This window comes from Neophocaena asiaeorientalis, unplaced genomic scaffold, assembly GCF_003031525.2.
Source record: "Neophocaena asiaeorientalis asiaeorientalis breed wild unplaced genomic scaffold, Neophocaena_asiaeorientalis_V1.1 scaffold91, whole genome shotgun sequence".
Classification (NCBI taxonomy): domain Eukaryota; kingdom Metazoa; phylum Chordata; class Mammalia; order Artiodactyla; family Phocoenidae; genus Neophocaena; species Neophocaena asiaeorientalis.
Genome location: NW_020173198.1, coordinates 6,797,568 through 6,819,580, shown reverse-complemented (window position 1 = coordinate 6,819,580; position 22,013 = coordinate 6,797,568). Strand labels below are relative to the sequence as shown.

The 22,013-nt window shown below is 38.5% G+C and overlaps 2 protein-coding genes across 4 annotated transcripts in view; one reads left to right on the top strand and one right to left on the bottom strand.

Moving 5' to 3' along the window:
• The window catches only part of METTL9 (methyltransferase 9, His-X-His N1(pi)-histidine), a 48,001-nt gene extending 30,859 nt beyond the window's left edge, over positions 1–17,142 (top strand). For 2 of the 3 annotated variants that reach the window (XM_024744263.1, XM_024744260.1), the window contains exon 5: positions 14,890–17,142. In XM_024744263.1, coding sequence (XP_024600031.1) covers positions 14,890–15,095 — 206 coding nt within the window. In that variant the 3' untranslated portion in view covers positions 15,096–17,142. The remainder of the gene's footprint in view (positions 1–14,889) is intronic. The other variant, XM_024744262.1, reaches the window with a different exon arrangement.
• On the bottom strand, positions 2,097–12,963 carry IGSF6 (immunoglobulin superfamily member 6). Its single transcript, XM_024744264.1, has 6 exons — positions 12,825–12,963; positions 9,087–9,443; positions 6,602–6,708; positions 5,897–5,944; positions 5,467–5,547; positions 2,097–3,926 (listed from the first exon to the last, which is right to left on the bottom strand). The coding sequence occupies exons 1-6, from the start codon at positions 12,889–12,891 to the stop codon at positions 3,867–3,869; spliced, it is 720 nt and encodes a 239-aa protein (XP_024600032.1). The 5' UTR covers positions 12,892–12,963; the 3' UTR covers positions 2,097–3,866.
• Positions 17,143–22,013: the final 4,871 nt, after the last annotated feature.

The following is a 22,013-nucleotide window of genomic DNA, read 5'->3' as shown; positions in this document are numbered from 1 at the left end:
TTTATATTTCCTTTTCTTTTTTAGACTTTTTTTTTTTTTTTTTTTGGTACAAGTGAATTTGTAGTTATTTCCAGAAAATGTTAAAGAAAAAAATGGTGGAAATTTTTGCTTTGTTTTTTACCTTAATGAAAAAATACTTTAAATATGATTCTGTCTTTTGGCTTGAGATTGCTGTTTGGCTTGAGATACATATTTTTAAAAAATCCTATTTTATTAAGAGCTTAAAAAAATCAGGAATCAATGTTGAATTTGCCACCTGTGTTTTCAACATCTATAGAGATAGGGTTTTTTCTCCATTGGCTTATTAAATTAATAGTACTTTTCTAATACATATCCACTCTTGCATCTCTGGGCTTAGGCAGAATAGTCTTGTATGCACCACTAGATTGTATTTACAAAAACTCTAAATAAAAATATTAGCATTAATATTATTGAAAAATGATAGTTGGTCTGATCTGATCTTTTATTTGGAGGATGTTATCTTTGTCATGTTTTGGTATCAATGTTCTGCTGGTTTTGTAAAAAATAATTTCTAAGTTCTTTCTAATGCTCTGGAACAGTTTAAATAGCATTATGGTTATCCGCTTTTGGAAATTTGGTAGAATTCTCCTGTGAAACCAGCTAAGCCTGTGGGTTTTGAGAGGTGGCCACTGGCAACTTTCTCACTTTCTTTCAGGGTCATTGTTCAGATTAAATTAGACATGTTAAGTCTTAAAGTTCCCATCAGTCTAAATAGAAATAAGCTAGACTCTGGCTAGACTGCTTTGTTGAAAGAGCATGGGCTTTGAGGGCTGACCTGTTTTGAAACAGGGGTCAGCCCTTATTACCTGAGCCTCTCATTAAGCTTAGTGTTTCATCTGTAAAAATGGGGCTAATACCTACCTTGAGGTTTGTTGTGAAGATTAAATAACGTAATTTAAAGGATAGTGCCCAACCTTGTCTATCTCAGTATTGGTATTTGATACACGTTAGATATTTTCATTCCATCCTATTCCGTTACTTTGCTTTTATTTGTAGCTTCATTGATCAGGTTTGTTCACAGTTCTTCACTTTGAAGTATTTGTCAATGTTTTTGCATTTTAACTTGGTCTCAGAATCTGTACCTTTTTCATCGGTTTATGTGACTTGACTCCACAGACACTTAACTATATGCCTATTAGCCCAGGGCTTCAGGCTCTCTCAGGTCTTATATAGTAGAGAGAAAGAAATGACTTATTCTGAAAATCTCGTTTACACCTTTTGGTATGTGGGTTTAAGTGCTCTTGTCTAGAGGGTAGGGTGTATAGACACTAGAACCATGTCTGTCCATTTTCGTCTTCAAGTTGTTTTAATATTATTTTCTTTTCATTGTCTTGGGAAATACAAATCTAAACAGAAAGCTATAGCTTAATCCTTTCCAGTGAAAATTCTGGTTGCTCAGATAGCAGGAAAATTAATGTTAGGGATCCAGTGAACAGTCCTTATGAAGAGGGGTGAGGATCAATGGCTAGAGAGTGAAGTGTGCTTCATATCTTAGTTGAAATGCTGAAAAAATATTTTTCTATAGAAACATCGTTCAATTGCATTCATATAAAGGCATTTAAGAGCCTACTATGTACCAGGCAGTGCTAGGCAGTAGAAATAAGAAGAAATGAGACATGTGCTTCTAGTTTTAAAATACTTACAGAATAGTTCAGAAGATGTAAACAGACAATGGCAGGATAGTCTGATAAGAAACATGACAAAGTACTATCGGTTTAGAGAAGGAAAGATCCATTAACTGCTAGGGAAGTTTTCATGTAGGTGACATTTGACCTGTTTGTATCTGTGGAGCATTTTACCAGGCAGAGGGAATGGCATGTGCAAAAGCATGAAGATGAGAACAAGGTGGGGTTCACAGGCGAGGACAAGTTCAGTGAGACCCAAGGATAGCATGCAAAAGAGGCCTTTGGTTGCATAATAGTATAGCACTCAATAAATATTGTTGGCTACATGGGTGGATAAAAGAATGAATATAATATATACATCAGGCGCTCATATGTGACCTCAGGGAATATAACTACTTGGAAAAGTGTATTCCAAATTTTAGCTTAAAAATCAGTCTTTGAAACACAGTCTTTGGTTGTATTGGCAAGGCTTTAATCTGAATCAAATATGAATTTGTCTTAGGGATTTTGCTTCCTTGTTAGTTACACAAAGAACAGTATATTTTCAGCCCTGAAAGTACCAAGTGATGATTCTCAGAAACGAAAAGGAAATGATCGAATCCAACACTTCTTCTATTCATCTAGATGGTGTTTGTGGTTAGTGGTTTGGAAGTTCATTTATTTCAGCCAGGCCAGTGGTTTCAAAGTGGAGGGAGTACACGAGACAATTTATTTTGGGATATAGGAAGAAAATATTAACATTTTTATTTATATTACTTTTAATGCCCATTGTTTAATTTCTATTTTTGTGTATACACATATACACACAGAAGTGTATATGCATACACTATATAAATCACACACATGTACTCACACGTATATACATCCTACACACAAATAAAATGAGGTTATGTGCTCCCCTCTCTCCCCTTTCCATTTTTCCTGGCACATGTGATTAGAAAGGTTAGAGATTACTGATTTAAACCATTAGTACAAAACGCTTTCAAGGGATCTTAAAATATTCTAAACTTTGATCTGGGTTTTAAAAATAAGAATACATCTCATTTTATACCAGCTTAAGAGAAGCACTTTAATGAAATAAACATAATAGGTTGTAATTCATGTTTAGTAATGAACATATACTTGTAGGTACTTTAAATAGATTTTTTTTTACACAGAAGTAACTTTCAGCGAACAATTCATGTTTTCTTAGTGAGATGGTAATGATGTGCCATAAACATCCTTGCTGTATACCCAGTCCCTTACCTAACATTTCCCTCCTAAGTTGGTTAAAAATCAACATTGCAATGGACAATACAAAACTATATACTTAGTATGATCCCAGCTATGTATAAAGTGTAGGTTTGTATAAGTGTGTATGTATGTGCACATATGTATATTTGTGTGTGTGTGTGTGTGTGTGTGTGTAATACAATGACTTATTAAAAGAGAAAAAAAAAAATCAGTATTGCAAGGGCATTGTCAGGAACAGTGCATTGCCGAATCCTTCCCTGGTGCTGTTTGGCGCGAGACTGACATCTAGAGTCGGATGTGGCTTGTTTGTTCTGAGGTTTTTTCTGGTTGAACTTTCTGCTTTGGATTTTCTGTGTATAAGCTATTGTATTCTTACTCTATGTTCTATTCTGGTCTCACTTTTTGTTGGTAGCATGATGTAAGTTATTTTGCATGTGCACTATACCATTGCCCCATTGCAGTACCAGAGGGAATAATTTTTGCTACAAAATACTTTTCAGGGTGACTTTTTCTAACTCAAGGTTTGCCACTCTCCTTCCTCCCTCCATCCTCCTTCCCTGCCAACTTAGTCTAATTGGCCCATCACTTCTACACACCGTAAAGACAGTTCTTCCATGCAAGACTGAGGCACATGGTGTGGCTTCAGATCTTCTTCAGGGCAACGGTCATCAGGTGCACCTCATATGCTGAATGAAGCAAATATAGGATATATGCTGTGATTGAAAGTTTTGGAAGATGTTTGACTGCTTAGAATTCTCCTAGCAAATTAGGAAAGTATTTTTCAGTTGCATTTTGTTGGGCTCTAGTATTGTGATAATTACTCTTAGTAATAGTTTCCTTATACTCTGACATTCTTCTTGTAGCCAGTTGACTTTTCCGTTTACTTTAAATTGTTTTGAAAAAAACCCCGATCAGTGTATGTCCATTGACACTTGCATAACTTCTGGAGTTGGATTTTCAGTGACTTAATGGAAAATCAGAAGATTTCTATGGTCTTTCATAGTTAGAAGGTGCTCTTCCATTTTCATAAGTGTTGTCTTTCTCCTGCTGCAATAGTAAATAATAAGCCATATTTTAAGTTATGTAACCAGTAACGCCACACTACAAGCAACATATAAACTACAGCGCCATCTTGCATTCTCGGTCCTAAATACCCTTCCAGTAACCTTAAAGGTCCAGTTACCATTTTCCCTTTATTTGGAGTAAGATGTGGGAACTGAAGAATAATTTTCTTGTTCAGATGCCATTGTCAAAGCCCTGGCTTAGAGCTTTAAAATTCCTACTTCCAGACCTGTCTTCAGGCCATTTAACTTGGTCTCTTTGCTGAAAAAGATGCCCCAGCATCAATAAGAAAAGAGTGTGAACAGGCATTTATAATTATTCAGAGTGACATCTTAGGTAATTAGGCCACTTCTTTATGTATTTGTGTATACACTGAAGGATGAAGTGACCACGTAGATGATATTCTTTCCTGGATGAAAATCCTTTTCAGAAATTGGATTTTAAAAAACACACTTCAGGGGGCTTCCCTGGTGGCGCAGTGGTCAAGAATCCGCCTGCCAATGCAGGGGACACGGGTTCGAGCCTTGGTCTGGGGAGATCCCACATGTCGCCGAGCAACTAAGCCCGTGTGCCGTAACTACTGAGCCTGCACTCTAGAGCCCACGAACCACAAATACTGAGCCTGCGTGCCGCAACTACTGAAGCCTGTGTGCCTAGAGCCCGTGGTCCGCAACAAGAGAAGCCACCCAATGAGAAGCCCGTGCATCGCCACGAAGAGTAGCCCCTGCTCGCCGCAGCAAGAGAAAGCCCGCACGCAGCAGCAAAGACCCCATGCAGCCAAAAATAAATAAATAAATAAATAAACAAAACAAAGCCAAAAACCCCCCACACCTCATATCAGAATTCTGTTTCATTTGACCTCATGGCTGCTATTTAAGAAGAAAATATCTTTACTAGTATATAAGTTCATTATTTTGTATACATTTTAATTTAAATCTGAGCAGTTTGATCATGCATCATGGAAACCATCTGCTCTGCTGGCTCTAAAACAATGTCTTGTTTGAAAAACCTGTTTATGTAGGACTTTAAAGAAACACTATCAGAATGTATTGTAGTCAGTATAGATGTATTCTTCCTATGACTGCAACCCCAAAGACTAAAAAAAACCCTCATTTCATATTTTTATTAGCTGTATCTTTTTTAATGTGAACAAGTAAGTTTTCTATACAATTTGATCCACAAATGTTTGCAAGATCTACTTAATGCTTACTACCGCATGCAAGATACAGTACAAAGTAGTTTTCAACCCACAAAAGCATCCTTGTCTGTACTGAAAACATTGCCTGTATCCAATGTGTTTCTGAAAGATTTCATGTCACTAAGATGCCAGCCTGGTGTCTATTGAATATTGTATCAGATGACCTTTGTTATGTATTTATCAAAGCAAGTTCTATATAAAAATGCATTTTGTGAAAATCCTCTTTCAGACATTTGTAAAGGAAGACTTGGTTATCGATAGGTTGTTGGCAGCTTAGTTGTTTTTAGTTAAACATGCTTTATATCTTTTTTGATATTTTACACTTACAGGTTGTTGGTTTGTTTCCATGTGTCTCTTCGTATATAGTTCTTGAGCAATTTCCTGAAAAATACGCCGAGCACTCTTTTTCTATAAATACAAATAAGAAAAAAATGTATCTCTCTCAGGAATAAAAGCAATGATTATTGCACATCATCTCAGCCTTTTCTTTCTTTATTGCCACCAGTCTCAGAAACTATCCCGCCCAACACATCTATACCTAGTTAACTCTTGTATTTTGAGTATAGTAAGTAGAATTTATGATTGAGAACTGTCAATTTACCACATATGTTACCATTATCATTTTTCTCAACAATAGGAAACAGTATCTGTGGTTGCAAGTTGTTCTTTGATGATGTTCGGAGTTTCTTAAATTATTTTGGATTTGAAGTAGTTACAACCACAATTCGAAAGATATTTTACAAGCATTGGTCTGTACCTTTTGTGAATCTTCTGTTTCTTTCTTTCTTAGAGTGTTAGATTTTGACTGTCAAGAAGAAAAGGAGAATCTTATAAGACACTTTATGTACTCAAAACAGTTGTGGCGGAGATCTCATACCATAATAAGGTTAAACTAACTTAATATTTAAATGGTAATGCAGTAAGAGTTAATAATTTTCATGTCATTTCTGAGATGCTTTATTAATAAAATATCTCAAACTGATTGTAGGATTTATAGTAATCCTAATATAACATATACATCCCCCCTCTTGTAGCATGTGAATAACCAGAAGATAGTCTTTCTCAAAATCTTTAGGCCTTTTAAAGATATTTAAAGGCAGTTTCTAATCTCTTTTAACTTTTTTTTGCTCTTAAAGATTGTTCTTAGCCCTTTCATACCTCCCCCACCAGCGGAAAGTAGCATGTGTATGATGGTTATAAAGAAGGGTCTCTTATTCCCATATTACTGGGTTTTAAAAAGAAAACCCTGTAAATTGTGTACTCTGGTTAATAATTTCAGTGATGAAAATTTTTGCTTTCTTCTACAGACCTCTTCTGCAGGTGGTATTTCCTGCAAATGCAAAGGAAGGTATTAATTAGATGAGCTACTTGCGAGGCTCCCAACATGTGGAGAGATGGAAATTATTCCCTTATGATAATATTCAAGGCCATAGGGACATCTAATGCAAGAAATTTGACTTACTTTGGTGAGGACGATGAAGTACACGAATACACCAGTGACGTAGATAGAGAGCAGTGATAAGAGGGCCGTCAGGAGACTCTGCAGTTCCTTGCTGAGAGCCTTCGTGTCTTTGTTAATGACAGATACAGAAAGAACCACAGTCACTATTGAAGCATATTATTGCAAATATATGTATAAAGTATAATCGAAACTACATGTTAGAGGTGAAACATGAACTTATTCTATTTGGCTATTCATATAAAAATTTATTCAGGGTCTCTTGATTCAGAAAGTACTCAAGTATATGATATAGTTAAAGCCAGTTCATTAGTTCTTTAAATGTATTATGCCCAACACGTTATTCATTTTTAAAACTTAAAATTTTTAAAAATTCAATTAATTACTTGTCATAATGCTAAGAATCACTTTTTATATAAAGTTTTGCTGAAAGTTAGATAAACATTAAGAGTTTGTTCAAGGGCGTTTAAAGTTTCTTTTAGTAGATATGATGTACAAGTGTCACCAAGAGTCTGTTTATGGAGTTAAGATACTTTCCCATGTGTATTTATAACCTTGAACTGTTTAGTACACATAGCTGAACAGTGCAGTTCTCTAAGAACCTGAGAAGGCCGTACATTGAGACTTTAGTGCTCACTGCATGCTTAAAAGACAGGCATTGTTATATGTGCCCCTTATTTCTAATAAAGTTCTGGAAGTGGATTTATTGAATCCATTTGCACATTCTGAACTTCTCCCTCCTTGCAGGAAGTGTCCTGTGCCCTAGGTAGTGATGAAGTAACACACCATGTCTTCAAGTACCTGAGTATTTGAAATACAAAAATCCATTTAGATTTATAATTGTTATCTGAATAACTTGTACTTTTCAACTAAATATCCCATAGATGCTTATCGTGTGAACTCAGTTTATACAACATACATTTTTCTTGTGAAACTAACAAATCAACCATATCTGTAAAACTTAAAAAGTTTCAAGTGTGAAATTAGGAGCTCTGTAGAAAAGGAAATTGCCATGTCTATCTTAGTGGTACTTTCATTCCTGTTCCTCAAGAAGAATGTTTCTTCACATAAGCTTGCAGGTTTGAAACCTTCATCTCTTTACAAACCATTTTTCTTCTAATATTTTTTATAGAAGACGAATGCATGCAGTGAGATATACAGATCTCCAAAGCTGTTGTGTTTGTTTTAATACCTATAGCTAATGTTTATTGAGCACTTGCTATGAACCAGACACCATTAAAAGTGCTTTATGTGTATTAACGCGTTTATAATTTACCTTACAGGTGAGAATAAACTAAGGTTAAATGACAGTGGAATATCAAAAGGCCATTAGAGCACCAAAGCAGGGGTTAAAATACAGGACCATCTGGGCTCCTCAAAGTCCTGTTTTAAAACCAAAAGGCTGGTTAATTTGAGTTTACGTTTTAATGATCTCAGCGCTCATCATACCAGAGTTTTTTTTTTTTAAAGAAGATGTTGGGGGTAGGAGTTTATTAATTAATTTTATTATTTATTTTTGCTGTGTTGGGTCTTCGTTTCTGTGCAAAGGTTTTCTCTAGTTTTGGCAAGCGGGGGCCACTCTTCAACGCGGTGCGTGGACCTCTCGCTATTGCGGCCTCTCTTGTTGCAGAGCACAGGCTCCAAACGCGCAGGCTCAGTAGTTGTGGCTCACGGGCCTAGTTGCTCCGCGGCATGTGGGATCCTCCCAAACCAGGGCTCGAACCCGTGTCCCCTGCATTAGCAGGCAGATTCTCAACCGCGGCGCCACCAGGGAAGCCCATACCAGAGTTTCTTTAAAGGCGAGAGGTCTGAACAAAAGCACGGAGTTGCTGCCCTTCTTTTCCTTCCCCCAGAATCACGTGAAGCTTTTCCTCTGAAATTTCTTAATTTCTTAATTTATAGAATTTAGCTAGGCTCCGTGTCCTCACTTGCATGAGGAAATTGTCATGGAGTTTAGTAAATCTCAAGAAGCCAGGGCCACACCGACCTTTTTTCTGTTCATTATCTATGCAGAAGGGGTAGGGTCAGGGATCCCCCAGTGGCTTCACCTAAAATTTGTGTTTATTCTCCATAATGCATATTTTTTTTCGGGGTCCAATTTATTGATTGCTTTCGCTTCTCCAGTGTTTTGTTCTAGATGGTGCAATACCAGACTAGATACTGACAAGGCTGTCAGTTAATCATCACATTTCAATCAGTGTAACATACAAAAGGAGGACATAGTTGGTCAGCCTTTGCCAGTAAAGTCTGGACATGGAGAGAGAATATAGCACCCACATAACCCTGACTCTGTGTCTGTGGAGGCTGGGAGATGGTGTCAGAGGAGTTCTTGAATCCAGACTTCATGTTAGCTTGTGTGCAGGTCACACTCTTCACTGGCTCGGGTACTAAGTTATCAAATTTACCTCATAATCTCTGCATATAAGTATTGTGATGCATTTCGGGGGCAGAGCAGAACGCAGTGTTCGGGAATAAAGTCTTGACTAACCTCTTACCACCAGCACAGTCCCTCCTCCCGTCCGCTTAGCTCTCGGTTCCTTTGAACTGGGAAAGGCTATTCCACAGATGTAGATTGCACTGTCATTGAAAGCCAGCCTGTTTACAGTGAGGGAAACTTGGTTTTGTGCCAGATTCGCAAGTGTGAATTTGTCTGTGTCATCTCTGCACCCATCCAAGCACAGGTTCTCGGGCTGGAGAGCGCCGTAGCGAAACCACAGGCTTGTTGGTTGCTCTGCAGGGCACCCCGCTGTGGAGAAAGAGCACTGCATGGTCACAGCCTTTTGAGTGTAGTCCACTTCGAGGGAAGGTGGTTGAACCACCGAGACGGTACAGTTGCTCACGGCACCTGCAGGAAGAAGCAGGTGAGACTTTTTAGTGGGCCTCTCACCTCCCTTTGTGCTTCCGTTTTATTGACATTTTGGGGAGGAGAATCGTTGAAAGCCATCGCTTTCTTTTTCTTCCCTCACTCCCAGCACAGACAAGACTGTAAAAGTAGACACTGGTGACAATATTTTATAATAACTATAAATGGGGTATAACCTTTAAAAATTGTGAGGTTGTACACCTGTAACTTACATAACATTGTACATCAACTTTACTTCAATTTAAAAAATTTGAGACTAAAAAAAAAAAGCAGACACTGGTATTCCTCACTTTTCCTAACTCTCCGAGTTTCCTAACCTCAGCCTGCTGTTGTGCAGTGATGTCTGGTGCTTGAGGGCAGCCCCAGAGAGGTCCCGGGAATCTGCATTATCATGAGCGGAGGTGACAGCAGATCCAGAGTCAGAAGTTCGGGGTCCACATGTACACTTGTGGTGTACGTACAAGCTTTCCTCTGACCTCCCTATGCAGATCACTTACTCTCTCAGGACCCGTTTCCTCATCCGTACCCCCGGCCTCACAGGAGTGTTGTATTCAACGTGGTAATAGGTATCAAAGCCCTTCATGCAAGTGTCACGCCCACTGATTGAGCACATGGGCAGTAGGGATTTGGGCGGGGCGGGGGGGCCTTGTGGCAGTTGTGATTGCTAGGAATTCATGACAATTTACAATTGTTCTTTTATGAGTCTAGTTGTCCCAGTGGGAAACATTATAAAAGGCAAGATGTACATCTGGGAAAATGTAGCCCTGGCTTAGCCTACAGTGTCTTTGATTACTGAGCAGAGGCCTAATGAGTTGGCCGTGCCACAGCCCAGCAAGTTGGATTTCTTCCTGGCACTTGTACATTGCTTTGTAGTCTCTTGTAGCTTTCATCTATTTGATGAGAGTGTAGCTCCTGGAGCACACACTTTAGTTCGGATCCTAGCTCTGCCAGTTCCTAGTTCTCTGGTCTGTTTCCTCATTAGCAAAATGGGGATAGTATCGTACACCTCATGAGTTTAGGGGGAAGTTTAAGTGAGGCCATGTATGCATAAGGAGTATTTACTTACCTAAGTCTTAGTAAGTATTTAATAAAAGGTAGCTATTTCTGCTGCCACCATTATTGCATTGATGGGCAGTGTCATATGCCCATTTTAGAGATAATTGTGGACATCTCAGCAACGTGTTAGCAGGGCCGGGATTAGATATCCAATCCAGTGCTCTCTCCACCACGTCCTGCTGCTTTCATGTCATAGAGGTTGGGTCCCTACTTTGGCCTTCTGTCTAATCCCAGGCATGTGAAGCTGGAAAGCTGCTCAGGTGTTTATAAATGGGAAGACATCCCCTCAACCCTTTTGGGATCAAGGGAGAGGCTCTATGTGAAATAGTATTGGTTGAGACAAATTGGAATTTTTGCATGTTTTTAGTCTGACTTTGCCTGGTTATATGTTTCCATGTGGTCTTATTTGTCTGACTTTGTCCTTTGCTACTGTAAACGAAATTGAAAGGTAATCCAAGTGGTCTGATGTAAGTTTCAGACGAGCTTTTTGTCACCTAACATTTTTGTTATAGGTCCTGACCCAGAACAGAAGAATTAAAACTAGAATTATGGTATCTGTGATGCAGATCTGTTCTCACCATGTTTTCATTTTAGTATTTGTACAATTGAAGACGAGCTGGGAGCTTTTTAGCAACCTGATAAATGTAAACCAGATGAGAGGGTAAAGTCACTTGGAGAAGACCAGGCTTCCTACTTCTTCAGCTGACGGACTTAGCCTCACTCCTAAGTCTGATAACTGTAAGCACAGGTCTCCTACCCAGACTCAGTCACCTTAGAAGTAAAGAAACGCTTTACAAGGTATAGCGATCATTATGTATGGAAACTTGAAATGGAAGTGGGCCTACCGAGCCACAAAGTTAACCAGCAGTGTCCCAGTGTCAGGTCCTCTGTCACATAGAGTTTTTAACAGGGAAGCTGCCTTTTAACATTTTTCTTGGAGAGCTAGTGCTCCAGGGTAAAATAAATATTTGCAACTTTGGAGTTTCCTATCTCTGCTCATTTCTGACTACTGCCTGAGAAGGGAGAAAACCAGTTGCAGTGGTTTCCTGTGAGAGCACAGACTGTGAGGACACTGCTGCCCCTTCCCCCATGCTGTGAAGCAACATCTTAGTGAAAAAAGGGAAGTTTGGATGATATGTCACACCGCAGCCCACTCCTTGAAAAATTTCTCTTTAAGAACTCCCACATTCTGTAGGATTTTTTAAAAAAATACAGTACCCTCTGAAAGGGTTGAAAGTTTATCTTCTTAGTGGAGGGAATAAAAAAAGATTACTATTTTTGAAGACCAAGGTAGAAAATACATAGAAAATTAATTTTTTGACACTTTCTAAAAAAAAGCCTTTTTGGAAAATTTCGAACACATGCAGAAGTAGTCGACCAGCACAGTAACTTCTTTGCCGTCACCTGACTTCAACACAATGTTGTTTCACCTCTTCTCCCTACTTGCTCCTTCACTCCTGTGTTATTTTAGGGCAAATTCCAGATATTTTATCTGCACATCTTTCAAAATATATCTTTAAAAGATAAGAATTCTTCTTTAAAATAATACTAATTAAAATATATTAAAAGTAATATATACACATTAGGGAAAAAAAGACTATAACTGAAAGTAGAAGCAAAAAAATCACCCATAGTCCTTTCATCACCCCCACCAAAATCACTGTTAACATTTTAATGTATTTCTTGACAGATGAGAAAAAAATCATTTTAAAAGCTTTTGCTCCCTTTCCTGCCCTATGACCCAAACTTTGTGGGCAAATCTGAGATTATTAGATTTATTAGAACTATGGTGAGATTATTAGAACTGTGATGTAGGAAACTCTTTCATAGAGAAAAAAACAGGTAAAGGCATCCATATATTATGAGATGATGATTCTTCAAGGAAGGAGCCGTTGCAGCTGTTTTTTTAAAAGACAAATACTTTAATTTATAGAAATTCAGCTCTTCTGAAGCACTGTTCTTTAAAAATATTCAAGTATTGTTTAGTGCAGAGTGAGTTCACCTGTATGGGAACTGAATTGTTGATTACTAACATGTGATTTTACGAATAGTTTCAACCCTTTGTCTGGTGAGGTGCTCTTCTCTACAGCTGCCTAAGAGCAAAGGACATTTTCAGTGTTAATATGAATTTTTTTCTCAGCTCTTTTATTACCTGTTTCTCTGAGAAAAAAACATTTATCACCTTAGACAATTTCCATAATGTTATACATTTAAAAATTAATCTGTAGGGGCTTAAAATATAAATGAATTAGGCGAAAAGTAGCAATTGATTTAAATAAAATGGAGGGAAAAATAAAAGAACCTTACCGACATGAAATAGAATCAGATTGAGTTCCAGACCGAGAATGATTTTGCCTCTGTTCACAGTCTCCATTTCTGTGTGTATGTGTGACGTGGTTGGTGGGATTGTGTATTTGAAGAGAGTTGGCTTTTTTTTTTTTAAAGAACGGAAGAACCAAAGAGAGGAACTCTTATTAAGGAACCATAATCGGGAACTTTTTGAAATTGTGTAAAGATTGTTTGTAATCCAGTTTCACCATTGAAAGTTGAGATTTTAGCCTAGAGCACATTTCTAAATGTTCATATGTTCACATTTTTCTTGGATTTTACAAATCCTCGAAAGTATTAGATGTTTTGAGACTTTGATTTACACGTGGTGCATATTCTCAGGATGTATTGTTTGACGGATAATTCGTACTTTAAATTTCTAGAGCAGTTCAGTCGCTGGTCTTGGGGCATCTAATTGGTGCTTAGTGCTGGGCCAGTAACTTCTGGAAATGGAGGAGAAGCAGAAGGAAGTGTCTTCACGTAGAGACAAGAGAAAAATTAGTGAACGTTACATCAGAGTACAATGAAGAAATAAGTTGTGTACCATTAACTAGTTGTGCCCCAGTTTGTGTGACCCCTTTTATTGTGCTGTGAAACAGATGTGTGGAATCTCTGTCATCCCCAGCCCCTTGGGGGCTTCATCAGTCAGGTTCTTTGTAAGCAACAGAAAATGACTTGGGCTGACTTAAGCAAAGGGTAATTTACTGAAAGGATTTGGGGTAGCTCAGCGAGTCACTGGAAGGACCGGAGAATCGTGTATGGGGGTCTACACACAAGACACATGCCCCAAAACATACTATAAAACTGATCCAAAGAGCACACTGCCGCCGCCAAGCACTAGATGCTGTGGCTGGACCAAAGCCTGTCCGTAGTACCGCTCAACGCTGCCCAGCTGCTTGGTCTCACGCCACTGCTCCGCCTCCCCAGAGAACGAGCCTCATGTCCCCACTTCTCTGGGTCACTAGCTCCTCCTTCCAGGTGAGCTTAGGTCGTGTGCCAGTGCCTTAGCTGCAAGAAAGGCAGGGAAAACTGCTTCCCCAGGCTCTGTCTTCCACCAGGAAGAGGGTGCTGGGCCACTGAAAAGAGTGAAAATCTTCCCATTGTACTGTTTGTACTCTTGGCACCTGTTGATTATATTTTGTCATTTACGGAAAGTTATTCTCAGTCTGAATTTAGTAACACTTTTAGTATTATTGTGTTTTTTCCATCATCATAGCCTCTAAAAGCACCCCCAAATTTATATCTACTATTGTGTGCGTGTGTGTGTGTGTCTGTAGTCAGTGCTTGGTATGTGTGTGAACTTGAAGACCTTTTCTAGCCCCCCAGTATCTGGGCATCTGATGCTCATGGGTTTGGAAGTGACTAAAATAACATAGACTTCAGTCACTATTCCAAGAAGTGCTGAATTGATTCATCCATTCTAGTGTGTTAACCACTCTCTGGTTCTGGAGCTTAACTTTTATGAAATTGTTCTGGAAAGTTAGAGAGTGGATTGACCTCCCTTGAAAAACATACTGAATGATCTGTTTTTATAAATTAAAACCCTTCATTAGCCTGTTTTTATTTTCAGCCTGATAAACCTCTCTAGTTAATATGTTGCATAATTTTACTACACTAGGGGCATTTTCTAGCATTTATCCGAAACCGTCTTTCAAATTTTACGTGTTACTCTCTGCTTCAATATTCCAGTGTTTAATCAGCAGTTTTCCAAACCTATTAACCATTACACACTAGTCAGTCTGAGGGAGGGTGATGTCCAAAACTGTCAGAGAAAATAGTAGTGTGGGCTTTGGGTCCAGTTAAACCAGGGATTATGTTTCTGCCCCAGTGTTCATTAACCTTGTAGGCTGGGGCATGTGCTTCAGTTCTCCTAAGTCTGTACTTCCTCTCTTTGTCCTACCACTGGGTCACCTGGGAGATGATTCATCAGAGCACCCAGTGCTTGGCACATACCAAGTCCTTAGCAAATATTGTTCTTCCCCTCTTCCCTCTTTAAATGACTTGTTTGTTCAAGAATTTAACTTAATGTTTTTATTTGTTTTAGTAGGTGGCAAGTGGGATAAACCATCAGAAATTTTGGAAATCAAGGGACAGAATTGGGAAGAACAAGTGAATAGTCTGCCTGAAGTTTTCAGAAAAGCTGGTTTTGTTATCGAAGCTTTCACTAGACTGCCATACCTGTGTGAAGGTGACATGTATAATGACTACTACGTTCTGGATGATGCTGTCTTTGTTCTCAAACCAGTATAAACACGTGGAGCTTGAAATTTTCACAGTCCACCCCAAGAATGTATGCTCCGGAAGAGGGTCTGCGTTCTCAAATATGCGAAGGGAGGACCTTTGGGGACTGCCATTCTAAATATCATGTAGGAATTTTAAAAGCCAAAATACTAATTATTTCTTTGTAGTGTGTAAAAGGAATGTTTTTAAAAAACAAAAACCCAACTCTTTGAGGATTTTTATTAACTCTTTACTCAGTAATGCAGGTCACACTCCGATTATGGAAGATATTTTTTATACTTAATTGCAGTAGGGACTCATTCCCAGGCAAAGCAATAGTCATGACTTCACATGGAACCAATAAGTATGGATTGTTTTTAATAAAATGAAGACTGGCAATAAAACTGTCCATCCAGTTGCAAATATTGGTTATAGGATATAGCCACTGATACTCTTTCATGTTTAGAAATTCTATCATTATTCAAGAAAATGTTTTTAATCATGCTAATAAACTTTTTTGGAGATGACTTTGGCATCATGTTTGAGTTAATATAAGGCTTCCCTAGCATCTTTCATTGCTTTGGCTTCAGGGGTACCCGAATAGTAGCAGTATGTGAAGGATGCAGTTGACTTGAATGTGCGGTGAAGGAAGGCTTGAGACGGGGGTGGGGTGCTTACTGCAAGGTGTGGTGAACATAGGCAACCCAGACGAACCCTTAGAACAACCACCTCATTCAGATACAGTACTTCGAGGACCACTCTCACTCCCTAACTCACGTTGTTTTCGGAAGTGCGGAACACTGGATTCTGACTTTGTGGTAGCTTCTGTCCTACATTCAGAATTTTGTTTTTTCCGGACAGTCTCAGATTCTCAGCATTGAAACATTCAGTTTTGTCTTCTGACAAAAATGCAACCTAAAAATGTTTTAATTCAGCTTCTTACTCTGTACTTGTATACATCTTTCCCAGAACTCGGCTCTTTCAAAATCCTTAACTGAGTTTATCGAAATCCTTAACTGAGTTTAGAGTTTGCCAAGAGTGTGGTTTGAGGAAACCATGTCAGACTCATGCATTCTAGAATCAGCAAGTGCCTCCAACTATATATCCAGAAATGTTGCAATGAGGAACTCATTAGCAAGATCAATAACCGTTACGGATGTTACAAAGAGCAGAGCACTTAACCCAGAATCTAAAGTCTCAGTAATAACAGATGCCAATTTGAGATCGTGGCTATTAATATGTTATTCTCACAACTTTATTTCTTTTGTCAGCCAGGTGTTTCATTAAATATTCTCATTCATATGCTCATAGAAGTTATCAGATCAGCACATTTACTGCAACACCTGGGTATAAAGGAGAATTAAATCCTTGAGAAGAATGACGTTATTATTCATTGAGAACAGCATTCCCATGTCCTCACACCAATATCTTCCAATGTTATTGTGTAGTCATAAGAGTTGGGTTACGTGATTTATGCAAAAGTGTTATTGGTGTGTTCTAATGCTTTTTTCCAGGAATTCAAATAAGTGAAGTGCAAATACTTAGCACCTTAGATTGTAAAAATAGAGGAAACGAGTAAACTTAATGTAGTTCTTGTACAGTTGAGTTTTGCTTCTTTATAAACTGTCATCATCAGGGGTTACTATTTAGACTGCCGAACAAGAGTGCAAGAGTGACGGATGTTCAAAGAGGCAGGCTGCTCCAAAGTGTTTCATAACCTTGAAATCCAGAATTAATTTGAGAGTCTATTTGAAAAACACATAACTCATTCTTTAGCCCCCAAATCAGAGAAAGCACATACATTAATTTATTTCAAAGGTAAAAATACTTTCTCAAAATCTGAGGTTCTCTGAAAGCCAGCTTCTCAAAAGTGCGTGTGTTTTTTTTTTTGGTGAAAATTTAAACCAGCAAATCCGCTCACATTTCATGCCTGGTCTTGAAAGTCTTGATGGTGTGTCACCACTCCACTAGATGGCAGTGTTGCTTACTGAGTGTCAATGGCTGTTTTTTCCCCTAAATGGAGTCATGTTTTTTCTTTTTTCTCCCCAAAATACAATAAACTGCCTTCTTGTCTACACCATTCCTGTGTAAGTGCTTCATATCAAGTTAAGGTTGTACTAGAGGAATTAAGAAGAGCTCTATTTGTGGTCAAAGCAAGCTAACCAGTTGACCTTAAAGGTCACAGAGAAAGGAAATGCAAGCTGCACCTGTGAGTCAAAGCTCTTTGCACCTGCAGTTGTAAGCCCCTTGAGTGTTTAGACTACTGATTTCAGGGAAGGGAAGGGAAGGGAAGAAGACACAATAGCCTTAGTCATTTCTCCCTTGTGCAGAGTTGTTAAGAGAGACAGTGTATTTTCTACCCTTCTCAATGTCGCATCGGTTTTTACACAGTTGACCTTTAACAGAAAAGAAGCTGGGCTGGGAAATAAAGTAAAACTTAGCTGTTTCAAGTCGTCTTTCCGAGTAAAGCTTTGTTTTCACTTAGTTCTGAGTATAGTATTTAAATAGACTTATAATGAAGCAAGATGCTTTCATCACTTGCTTCCCGCTGCTTGGTTACTGACAAAAGTATTTCATGATCATTTTTCTCTAAAAGCTACAGCACCTTCAACAGGGGCTTCTAGTGGCTAAAGGGACCTACTATGTTTGTGCAGATGCCTCAGTACCCCCCAAATAAGCTTGTATCCAGTGCACCCACGTTGCAGCTGGAAGCTGGTGGACTGAGCTAGGGTTGTCCAGGCTGAGGTTTGCTGCCTAGGAGTCCACTGAGCACAGCACTGGGCTCGTAATTGACTTGAAACAACCAGGATGCTCACTAAGTCACGACTTATCAAAGATAGAAAATCATGAATTGGCAGAAGGAAGTTCACACTGTGTCCATGCTAAGATCTAAGTGAAATAATGCACCCAGGATCATTAAGGAAATATTACCGCAATATAAAATTCAACAGCCTGCCTTTTTGCAAGTAGTGGATGATGAGGCAATAGCTGGGCAACAGTGAACGGCACAAGAAAAACAATTTCATATCTACCGTAGCTATATAGGTGTTCGTATGTTTTGTTGCTTACCTTTATCAATTCTAATACATTTGTATTGTCTGTCTTCTATGTAGGAGTTGATTCTAACTTCTTCTTAGTTGTCACTTGCTTTTTAAAATTTTATTTTAAAATGAACTTTTATTTTGGAATAGTGTTAGATTTCAAGAAACCTTGCAAAGATAGTACAGAGCGTTCCTGTATACCCTTAACCCCCTAACGTTATCTTGTATAGAAGCCACGGTATGTTTGTCTAAACTAAGAAATTAACATCAGTACACTCCTGTTAAGTAAGCTACTGACTATTGCAACTTGGCCCATTTTTCCATTCATGACCTTTTTTCTGTTCTAGGAGCCAATTCAGCATACCACATCCCATTTAGTTGCTTACTTTTTAAATTGTTAGTGTTTACTGACACAGTACCATTATTTATCTTTTCCTTCCAATTTTTTTATTGTAAAAAGCACATGAAATTTACCATCTTAACCATTTTTAGGTGTTCAGTTCAGTGGTATTCCGTACATTCATATTGTGCAACCATCGCCACTATCCATTTTTACTCTTTTCATTTTGCAAAACTGAAACTCTGTACCTATTAAACACTAACTCCCCATTCCCTCTTCGCCCCCAGCCCCTGGCAATCACTGTTCTGCTTCCTATGAATTTGGCGCTTCTAGGTAACTCATATAAGTAGAATCATACAATATTTGTCCTTTTGTGACTGGCTTATTTCACTTAGCGCAATGATCTCAAGGTTCATCCATATTGTAGCATGTGTCAGAATTTCTTCCCTTTTTTTTTTTTTTTTGGCTGTGCTGCGCGGCATGTGGGATCTTAGTTCCCCAACCAGGGATCGAACCCACAGCGCCTGCAGTGGAAGCAGGGAGTCTTAACTGCTGGACCACCAGGGAAGTCCCTCTTCCCTTTTTAAAGTTGAGTGATATTCCATTGTATGTATTTTGCTTATCCATTCATCTGTCAATGGACACCTGGGTTACTTCCACCTTTTTGTTATTGAGAATAATAACAAAATGCTGCTATGAACATGGGTGTACAAATAATCTGTTTGAGTCACTGTTTTCACTTCTTTCGGGTATATACCCAGAAGTGGAATTGCTGGATCAGATGGTAATTCTATGTCTAATTTTTTGAGGAATTGCCATATTGTTTTCCACAGTGGCTGCACCATTTTACATTCCCACCAACGGTGCACAAGGGTTCCAATTTCTCCATATCCTCCCCAACACTTGTAATTTTGTATTTGTCTTGATAGTAGCCATTCAGTGGATATGAGGTGGTTTTGCGTTTCCTTGATGATTTGTTTTTACAGTACAATTTGTACAGCATTGGGTTTCATTTACTAGTAACTTGCACTTTATAGCTTGCTATCTATATTGATATCAATGAATTGGAATCAGTGTCCACTGATACCAAAGTACTTCTTTTTAGTTATGAAATTTCATACTTTTGGAAAATTAGGAGAATATTTTTACATAACTAGAACTTAAGATTTCCCTCTGGATTTTAGAGTCAATATGCTGTATTCACATGAATTAAATACTAGTGTATTTTTGATGCAAAGCCATTTAAAAATTACTTTCAGTAAGTGTAAAATGAAAAGTAAAGCTCCCCTTTCTCCGCCCCCAAATAAATGACCATGTGAAACTGGAATGTCTTATTACAGACCTGCATTTCTTAAATTCTGGAAAATAATTAAGAACAGGTAGAATGCCCAACTGCTGTTTTCTTATATCCTGTTCAGGAGTCAACACAGAATATGGGTTTTAAATGCCTTTGAACCCTCAACACTTTTCAAATGGTAGAGTTGTGGTGTTTGAGAATACATTGGCAGTCCTTTTTATACTCAGCAGAACAAAAAAGTTTTCCCTGCCCTTGATTTTGCCACCTTGTTTTTATTATTTATTATTTATAAGCTGGCTGTGACTGATCATAAAGCCCTACTGGTTTTGGCATGTTTGTTATAGAAAAAGTAGAAAATATCGACAGGTGTAAAGAAGAAAATGCAAGTAGGTTTTACCTGTATCATAATCTTAGAGCACCACTGTTAACGTTTTGGTATATGCCCTTCTAGACTTTTTTACATCTATATTATGTACCCACACATACACATTTACAAATTAACATTAAAATTTTTGACAATAAAAAGATACTTTTATTCTTCTGAGATAAATCATGTGAAACTCATAGACACCTATTTTCTAAATCAAAAATTGACAAAGGATGGAAGACATTTTCTATCATTTAGTGCTTGAGAGCAAGATTCTTGTTTAAAGGATTAAACCAGGAGCCTGGGGATAAAAGGGTGTTTTTGAGGATGCTGATAAATATTATAACTATTTTTAAAATAAGTTTATTTATTTTATCGTTTTTGGCTGCCTTGAGTCTCCGTTGCTGTGCGCAGGCCTTCTCTAGTTGCGGCAAGCGGGGTCTACTCTTCGTCGCGGTGTGCGGGCTTCTCATGGCGGTGGCTTCTCTTGTTGCGGAGCACGGGTTCTAGGCACGCAGGCTTCAGTAGTTGTGGTTCTCCGGCTCTGGAGCGCAGGCTCAGTAGTTGTGGCGAACGGGCTTAGCTGCTCCGCGGCATGTGGGATCTTCCCCGATCAGGGATCGAACCTGTGTCCCCTGCGTTGGCAGGCAGATTCTTAATCACTGCGCCACCAGAGAAGTCCCACAACTATTTATAAATAATATAAATATTACATTAAAACCATCAGATGAGCAACAGAGCAGTACAGTTGGCCATTTCTGAAGAGGATGTCTAATTTTGCCACTGACAAAGTAATTTTGCATTACACAAAGTAATTTTGCATTGCACATTTTAAAAAAGTTATTTTTAAAAAAAAATTTCAGGCATTGAGATGTATTTCATTAAATGTAAAGGAATGCAAGGAATCTCTAGAGTTCACAATTATATTTTCATTAGAAAAGACAGTTATTCATAATTTCACCATGAAAACCTAACACTTCAATGTATTTCCTTTCTGTTTTAATACAAGTGCATATACATATATTACTTCATATTTGGCTTTTTTTGGATATAAAATGATTTCCTTGTGTTTCCATTGTACAGTCTTTATTAATACCCATTTAAATAGCTGTATAACCCACGAAATTGATTTAGCATAGTTGACATAACCATTTCCTTAATGGTGAACTCAAGTTGGATCTTTTCCTACTGCCCCCCACCCCTTCTTTCTGTATTTATATGTAATGCTGCTGCAGTAAATATTTTGGTGCACAAACTTTTTTACTTCTGAGGATTTTTTTCTCCTCATATAAATCTGGCCACGTTTACTGACCTAGGGGTCTGAATATCTTTACGGTTCTTCTTCCCCTTTCCCTTCCTCTTCTTCCTTTTCGTCTTCTTCTAAAAACCTTTTTATTACAGAAAATTCCAAGCTCACGAAAAAGAAGAAAACAGATAATAATAACCCCTGCTCAGGCTGCAGCAAGTATCAACACATGACCAGTTTGTTTCACTCAGATTCCTGTCACTCCTTGGTCCCCGTTATTTCCACGTAAATCCCAGACATCATATTTCAGGTTTGCAAATATATATCTGCAAAAGATAAGGACTCTTTAAAAAGAGCCATACTGCAATTGTCACACCTAAAACACCTAACCATTAAATATCCAGCGACTACATTGCTGCAGTTGTCCTACCATTTTTAAAATAGTTTGTTTGAATTCAGATCCAAATAAAGTCGCTACATTGTAATTGGTGGATGTGTTTGGAGAGCCCTTCAGCCTCTTTCCTGGCTGCTGTCTCGGAGACGGGCGAGGGAGAGCGCGTTTTCGCCTGCGTCTTGCACGCTTCGGGATTGTGACCCCCGCTGCGCTCGGTGCCCGGGTTTCCGCTCGGCCGCCGCTGCCGGGAGGTGGGCGCGGTT